A 9238-nucleotide genomic window follows, 5' to 3' on the forward strand; every position below is an offset into this window, starting at 1 on the left:
ACTGATCAAAAGTCTCCAGAAATTCTAATTATCACACAAGAATGTTTATGGAAAGAATTGAGAGGTGGTAACCAGCACTGATGATTTCAGAATGAGCTAGAAAACACTTTTCAAAGATGAGCACGTCCTGGTTTGCAGAAACAAATTCTTCAAACTGATAGGGAGTGTTTAACTAAAGTGGTAGATTGGGACTTTTCTCTACCTGTTGTACTTCTGAGAAGCTGAAGGTGTCGGATGTCCTTAGGAATTTGGGGAAGCTGTCATAGAGTAGAGACAAAGTAGTTTTTCATTTGAAAAATCCCACAAATGATGTTTACCTAGAAAGACTGAACATAAGACAATCATAGATTCAAATCATACTCCTTAAATGTTGCCCTGCTTAAAGTACAGGTGCATTTCACTCTTCTCCACCTGCAAGTAAATGATCAGTAAAACTTTTTCATGTTTATGGTTGAAATATCAGAGAAGCAAAAAACACACAATTTTTATAAAAATAAGCTAGAGAAAAAGGACAGAAAAAATTGGTTGCTAGGTAGTGGGTGAATATTTTTATTACATATTTGTTCATTTTTTAAAATATTTTATAGTTATTTCATCTTTATAAAAGGCACAGTGATAGTGAGAGGAGAAAGAGGTCCTCTAATAGCTCACTTCCCAGATGCCTGCAACACTTAGGTCTAACTAGTCTGAAGCCAAAACTTTAGAATTCATCTAGTCTATCCTGGTGTATCACAGGTTTCCAGGCACAAGAACCATTATCTGCTTCCTCCCGGTTTACATATGCAGAGAGCTGTACTGAAAGCAGAGTAGCCAGGGCTTGCACTGACACTGTTTTGAGGTGCAGGCATCCCATACATCATAGCACAAAAGTCATCCTACCATACTTGAAAAATTCCCATGGTAAAAAGGATCATGTTTGAACATTGGGAAACCTCATGGTACAATTTAATATATTAATGTATTAAGGAGAAAAAACATATTTTTTATTTTTTTATTTTTTATTTTTTTTGACAGGCTGAGAGAGACAGAGAGAAAAGTCTTCCTTTGCCATTGGTTCACCCTCCAATGGCCACCACAGCTGGCACACTGCGCTGATCTGAAGCCAGGAGCCAGGTGCTTCTCCTGGTCTCCCTTGCAGGTGCAGGGCCCAAGGACTTGGGCCATCCTCCACTGCACTCCTGGCCCACAGCATAGAGCTGGCCTGGAAGAAGGGCAACCAGGATAGAATCTGGCACCCCAACCAGGACTAGAACCCAGTGTGCCGGCACTGCAGGAGGAGGATTAGCCTATTGAGCCACAGCACCAGCCAGGAGAAAGACCATATAATGGTCATAAATAAGTACCTCATACTGATTTTATCAAAATCTAATACCACTTGAATAACAAGTAACTTCATTCCCTTTATATGAGTATGCCAGGAGAAACAGTTACATGTGATTCAGTGACATGATTGCTTTTTTCTCATTTCAGTGGTCATGAAAAGGGATGACCTGATTAGCATCAACCAGGAAAGTCAGGACAAAAATCTGAATCAGGATTTTATGAAAAATAACAAGACATCAGCTCTCAAGAGAGTTGAATTAAGAAAAACCATTACTTTAAATTCAAGCCATATTCCAACACTGATTATTAAAAAGGGAACCTATTCACAATTGAAGCCCGAGGAATTCAGTAAATGTCACACTGTTTATCCCCACAGTGGGCCTGATCAACTACAGGATGGAGAGAAATTTGATAACACTAAGATACCTGGAAATTCTCTCCAGTTCTGTGAGCCTTTTGGTCAGCATGACAAGATTCATATCATGAAGCAGCCATTTGGACCCACTGGACAAGCAAAATTCTTCACAAGAAAGATGCTCTGTAAATCTGAGAGGGTTCCTATGGCAGAAAACTGTAATAAATCAACTGTCACTTTTGGAAAAGTAACTCAAATAGAAAAAGCTATCCATGAAACTTCTAGCCTCAATATGCATCAACAAACTCACACAGGAAAGAAATTTTATAAGTACATTAGGTATGTTGAACCTGTCATTCACCAGTCACATCTTGCAATAAATCACGGACTAAATACAAGGGGAAAATTCTCTAAAGGTAAACCTTGTGAAAATTCACTCAGTTTTAATTCACCTTATGAATGTAATGACTGTGGAAAAGGCTTTGGACAAAAGTCAGTCCTAAGGAAACAGAAGCAAATTCACACTGAGGAGAAACCTCATGAATGTAATTACTGTGGAAAAGCTTTTGGACACAAGTCACACCTCATAAACCATCAGCGAATTCACACAAGGGAGAAACCTCATAAATGTAATGACTGTGGAAAAGCCTTTGGACGCAAGTCAGTCCTCATCACACACCAGAGAATTCACACAGGGGAGAAACCTCATAAATGTAATGACTGTGGAAAAGCCTTTGGACAAAAGTCAGACCTCATAATACACCAGCGAGTTCACACAGGAGAGAAACCCTATGAATGTAATGACTGTGGAAAAGCCTTTGGACACAAGTCAGTCCTCATGAAACATCAGCGAATTCACACAGGGGAGAAACCTCATAAATGTGATGACTGTGGAAAAGCCTTTGGACAAAAATCACACCTCATCATACACCAGAGAATTCACACAGGGGAGAAACCTCACAAATGCAATGACTGCAGAAAAGCCTTTGGACGAAAGTCACACCTCATTATACACCAGAGAATTCACACAGGGGAGAACCCTCATAAATGCAATGACTGTGGAAAAGCCTTTGGACACAAGTCATACCTCCTCATACATCAGCGAATTCACACAGGGGAGAAACCCCATGAATGTAATGACTGTGGAAAAGCCTTTGGACACAAGTCAGACCTCATGAAACATCAGCGAATTCACACAGGGGAGAAACCTCATAAATGTGATGACTGTGGAAAAGCCTTTGGACAAAAATCACACCTCATCAGACACCAGAGAATTCACACAGGGGAGAAACCTCATAAATGTAATGACTGTGGAAAAGCCTTTGGACACAAGTCACACCTCATCATACACCAGAGAATTCACACAGGGGAGAAACCTCACAAATGCAATGACTGCGGAAAAGCCTTTGGACGAAAGCCACACCTCATTATACACCAGAGAATTCACACAGGGGAGAAACCTCATAAATGCAATGACTGTGGAAAAGCCTTTGGACACAAGTCATACCTCCTCATACATCAGCGAATTCACACAGGGGAGAAACCCCATGAATGTAATGACTGTGGAAAAGCCTTTGGACACAAGTCAGACCTCATGAAACATCAGCGAATTCACACAAGGGAGAAACCTCATAAATGTGATGACTGTGGAAAAGCCTTTGGACAAAAATCACACCTCATCATACACCAGAGAATTCACACAGGGGAGAAACCTCATAAATGTAATGACTGTGGAAAAGCCTTTGGACGAATGTCAGTCCTCATGAAACATCAGCGAATTCACACAGGGGAGAAACCTCATAAATGTAATGACTGTGGAAAAACCTTTGGACACAAGTCACACCTCATCAGACACCAGAGAATTCACACAGGGGAGAAACCTCATAAATGTAATGACTGTGGAAAAGCCTTTGGACACAAGTCAGTCCTCATGAAACATCAGCGAATTCACACAGGTGAGAAACCTCATAAATGTGATGACTGTGGAAAAGCCTTTGGACACAAGTCAGACCTCATCATACACCAGTGAATTCACACAGGAGAGAAACCCTATGAATGTAATGACTGTGGAAAAGCCTTTGGACACAAGTCACACCTCATCATACCCCAGCGAATTCACACAGGGGAGAAACCTCACAAATGCAATGACTGTGGAAAAGCATTTGGACAAAAGTCATACCTCATCATACACCAGCGAATTCACACAGGGGAGAAACCTCACAAATGCAATGACTGTGGAAAAGCCTTTGGACGAAAGTCACACCTCATTATACACCAGAGAATTCACACAGGGGAGAAACCTCATAAATGCAATGACTGTGGAAAAGCCTTTGGACACAAGTCAGTCCTCATGAAACATCAGCGAATTCACACAGGGGAGAAACCTCATAAATGTGATGACTGTGGAAAAGCCTTTGGACAAAAATCACACCTCATCATACACCAGAGAATTCACACAGGGGAGAAACCTCATAAATGTAATGACTGTGGAAAAGCCTTTGGACACAAGTCAGTCCTCATCACACACCAGAGAATTCACATGGGGCAGAAACCTCATAAATGTAATGACTGTGGAAAAGTCTTTGGGCAAAAGTCACACCTCATCATACACCAGCAAATTCACACAGGGGAGAAACCTCATAAATGTAATGACTGTGGAAAAGCCTTTGGATGAAAGTCATACCTCATCATACACCAGAGAATTCACACAGGGGAGAAACCTCATAAATGTAATGACTGTGGAAAAGCCTTTGGACGAATGTCAGTCCTCAGGAAACATCAGCAAATTCACACAGGGGAGAAACCTCATAAATGTAATGACAGTGGAAAAGCCTTGGATGAAAGTCACACCTCATTGTACACCAGAGAATTCACACAGGAGAGAAACCTCTTAAGTGTAATGACTGGAAAAGCCTTTGGACACAAATCACACCTCATATTACACCAGAGAATTCACATGACGCAGAAAACTCATGAATATAATAACTGTGGAAAAGCCTTTGGATGAAAGTCACACCTCATCATACACCAGAGATTTCACACAGGGGAGAAACCTCATAAATGTAATGACTGTGGAAAAGCCTTTGGACAAATGTCAGACCTCATGAAACATCAGTAAATTCACACAGGAGAGAAACCCTATGAATGTAATGACTATGGAAAAGCTTTTGGCCATAAGTCAGTCCTCATGAAACATCAGCAAATTCACACAAGGCAGAAACCTCATGAATGTAATGACTGTGGAAAAGACTTTTTATGAAAGTCACACCTCATACCACAAGAGAATTCACAGAGGGGAGAAACCCCATGAATGTAATGAGCAGGGGAAAGCGTTTGGACAAAAGTCAGTCTTTAGGAAACATCAGAGAATACACAGGGGAGAAACCTCATGAATGTAATGACTTTGGAAAAGCCTTTGGACAAAAGACAAACCTCATATCATAGTAGAGAATTCACACAGGGTAGAAAACTCATGATTGTAATAACTGTGGAAAAGCATTTAGCCATAAGTCAACCTTCATCATGCATCAGAGAATTCACACAGGGCAAAATCCTTAAGAATGTAATGACTGGCAAAGCCTTTGGACAAAAGTCAAACCTCATAATGCACCAGAGAATGCACACAGTGTTGAAACTTCATGAGTGTAGTGACTATGGGAAAACTTTTGGTCTTAAGTTCCAACTCCAACTGCATCAGAGGATTCACACAGGGAAATAACATTATAAATGTAATGGGTGTGGAAAAGCCTTTTTCTATAAATTATACCTCATATCAAAACAGAATTCACACAGGGAAGAAACCTTATGAATCTAATGAGTGTGGGAAAGCCTTTTGTTATAAATCATAGCTCATATCACACCAGAGAATTCACACTGGGGAGAAACGTCATGAATGCAATGACTATAGAAAAGCCCTTGGCAATAAGTCACATCTCAGAATGCGTCAGAAAATTCACATGAAGAGAAACCTTTTGGACATAATGACTTGGAAAGCTTTTTCCCATAATGAAGTCCTCATTGCACATCATCTAATTCATATGGGGGAAAACACTTTGGATCTAATGCATATGGAAAAGCCTTTATCCATAAGTTAACACCTCATAAAACATCAGAATTCACATGGGGGAGAAACCTTATGAATGGAATGAGTGTTGGAAAACTCTACCAAAATCACACAATATAACATCAGAAAATTGATTACATGATAGAAATCTTGTAATAAGTGTGGGAAAGCCTTTTGTCAGAAGTAATACCTCATAACACATGTAGTTCAAACAAGGGAGAGAACTTTTTCCAAAATCAACATAACCGTGTGACAGAGCCTTTTGCTGGAAATTACATCCCATACAATAGGCACTCCCATAAGGAAGAAAGACTGGGACCAGCGCTGTGGCACAGTAGGTTAAAGCCCTGGCCTGAAGCACTGGCATACCATGTGGGCACTGGTTCTAGTCCTGGCTGCTCCTCTTCTGATCCAGCTCTCTGCTATGGCCTGGGAAAGCAGTAGAAGATGGCCCTGCACCCACATGGGAGACACAAAAGAAGCTCCTGGCTACTGGCTTCTGATTGCTGCAGCTCCAGCCATTGCATCCATCTGGGGAGTGAACCAGTAAATGGAAGACCTCTCTCTCTCTACCTCTCTCTGTAACTCTGTCTTTCAAATAAATAAAGTAAATTGTTAAAAAAGGAAGAAAGGTTAGAAATATTAGTGTGAGAAAAAGCCATTTGTCAGAAATTGATCACTATACATCAGAGAATTCACACAAAGGGTTTCTTTGGAGTGTAATGAATGTGGAAGTATATTTTCATGGTATTCAGGCTGTCATAAATATGCAACTCAAAAAAGGTGATATCCTTCAAGTGCAGTAGATATGAAAAAACCATAACCAGAAATTAAACAGGCTCGCACCATGGTGCAGTAGGATAATCCAGTTCTAGTCCCAGCTGTTTCTCTTCCAATCCAGCTCTCTGCTGTGGTCTAGGAAAGCAGTGGAAGATGGCCAAAGTGCTTCGGCCCCTGTACCCATGTGGAGACCAGGAAGAAGCTCCTGGCTCCTGGCTTTGGATCAGGGCAGCTCTGGCCATTGTGGCCATCTGGGGAGTGAACCAACAGAAGGAAGACCTTTATCTCTGTCTCTCTCACTGTCTGTAACACTACCTATCAAATTAATTAAACATCAACAAACACCAGAGAATTCATACAGCAAAATGTCAAATTTAATGAATGTGAAAAAATTGTTCTGCCATTAATCAATTCACATGAAGAGACTCAGAAATGAGAAAACATACATGCATAGAAAAGTTATATACCATACGTCATCTCTCAATGGTTACCTGACAACTCACAGAAAGAAAATATCCTATGACTGTATTGTATTGGGAAATACCTTTATTATTAGGCATACTTCCACAAAACATATCAAGATTACAGAGAGAAGTCCCTGAAGTATAATTTGTTTGAAACAATTCTTTGGTGGAATCACACCTTAGTAAGTATTGGGGCAGTTTTCATGATGAATTGTGACAGAGAGTGGTTAACCGTTCTTCAGAAATTTTTTCTCTTATACAACCTGTAGTTTTGGTTTCTCATTATTGTGAGTGGTATCAAGTATATGAACTGAACTGTACTCTCTTATGTAAATTTTGTTAATAAATATCTAAAAGTTGAGTAACAGTTGTTGCAACAGTTATTTGGAACACCATCTTCATCAATTACAAAGTTATTTGTTTTATGGATGCTTTGTTGGCCACCCAGGATTCTTTCCCCACATTATTGTGCAAACCAGTGATGTGACCATAGGCATATCAAGTGACATATGTTCCAGCCGTAATGGGTACTCCAGCCCTGGAAAATAAGTGTGTGTGCAGTACAAGGGAATGAGTTTGTGGTGACCTATATGCCCATGAGAAATTTCAACTTATCTGTGTGCACATCTGGATTAGACTCCACTACCCAAGGTCTATTTGAATATGCAAGTAGATGTTATCCCACACATCACCCTCATTCTTTAAAGGGACAATCTGAAACCCTATAAGTTGCAACACTTATCTGAATTTTCCTGTATTACTGAATGCATAATGCCTTTTTCATTCATGATCCCCCTTTTCCACTCTACTTCATTCAATTCCTAATTGCCTTGAAAAGAACATGGAATGAAGTCTATCCAGGTGGTACCCATTGCAACAGAGAAGCAGGAGCATAAATGTACACTTTTTAAAAAAGATTTCTTTATTTATTTGAATGTCAGAGTTAAACAGAAAGAGGAGAGGCAGAGAGAGATCTTCCATCCAATGGTTCACTCCCCAATTGGCCACAACAGCCGCAACTGTGCTGATCCAAAGCCAGGAGCTTCTCCAGATTTCCCATGTAGGTGTGGGGGCCCAAGCACTTTGGCCTTCTACTATTTCCCAGGCCATAGCTGAGATCTGGATTGGAAGTGGAGCAGCTAGGTCTCAACCAGTGCCCATATGTGAAGCTGGCACTTCAGACCAGGGCATTAACCTGCTGTGCAACAGCACTGGCCCCTGTAGTACACTTGTATTAATTTAACTTTACTATAATTTTTATAACCTTTTTTATTGTATTACCCCCTGCTCCTACAGGTGGCCCTCATTTTTGTTGAAAATGTGTTTTTATCCCTTCCAATTTACAAAGTCTTTACTTGATTTACATAAATCTGATTTACATTCAGTTAATTCCTCAAGATACCCTCAGGAGGAACACTTTACCTAGGTTGCATGGCCATCCCTTGATAACAGGGCTACAAATGCTAGGATGCATCTAGCTTCAGTAGCTCTTTTATTTCCCATCTAGATAATAGCTGTGCAAGTAATCCATTCCACCTCCATTAGAAATAGCTCTTCATCTCTGTTTAAGTCCTCACAGCTTCTTACAAGTGTTTATCAAATTAAATCTTATAAACAGATTTAATAGAAAATGAATGGTGTGGCTGCTGGTAGTTTCAGTGAGGTTGTATGATTTGCTGGACTGCTGTTTTGTCTGGGTTATCTTTCATATTACTTAGAACTAATTTTTCACAATATTGCTTGCCTGAGCACTTTTTCTAGGGTCCCAGCTAAACAGGTGTTTGAAGACTCGATTTACTGTTAATTCTCATGGTACAGCTCATTAAGGACAGAGGTCCCACATGGGGAGCACAGATCATTATGTGGTCCTTGGACAGAGCAAATATTATACCCATTTGATTTAGTACTCAGGCACTGGGCTCCATTGAAGATAAGAGCTCAGCTGAACAGAATATAACTCCCTTCCAATTAAAAAAAAAAAAAGGAGATTTACCATGCCAAACCTGGGTGTGTCACCTCAGGCATACCCTTTACCCTTGAGAACTGAACAAAGCTCTCTGGCCATACCCACTACAAGCCTCTAGAGATTCACTGAAAGCAGAAATTCCATTTATCTATAGTCATAGTACAATGATAAAAACTACCACAGCAGGAAAAAAAAAAAAAAAAGGCGAGTATCTCCACAAATGCCGAACAAATGCAAGAATCCAAGAAACAAGAGTAAGGAAAACATCATGATGCTCCCAAAAGAAC

At 40.2% G+C, this 9238-nt stretch overlaps 1 protein-coding gene across 1 annotated transcript in view; it reads left to right on the top strand.

Moving 5' to 3' along the window:
- Positions 1–8297, top strand: part of LOC133754858 (zinc finger protein 271-like) — a 47077-nt gene extending 38780 nt beyond the window's left edge. Inside the window, 1 exon segment of the mRNA XM_062185233.1 lies at positions 1471–8297. Within this exon segment, the coding sequence (XP_062041217.1) occupies positions 1471–4685 (3215 nt within the window). The 3' untranslated portion in view covers positions 4686–8297.
- The last annotated feature ends 941 nt before the right edge of the window (positions 8298–9238 follow it).

The sequence above is a fragment of the Lepus europaeus genome, unplaced genomic scaffold (genome assembly GCF_033115175.1).
Source record: "Lepus europaeus isolate LE1 unplaced genomic scaffold, mLepTim1.pri SCAFFOLD_29, whole genome shotgun sequence".
Lineage (NCBI taxonomy): Eukaryota > Metazoa > Chordata > Mammalia > Lagomorpha > Leporidae > Lepus > Lepus europaeus.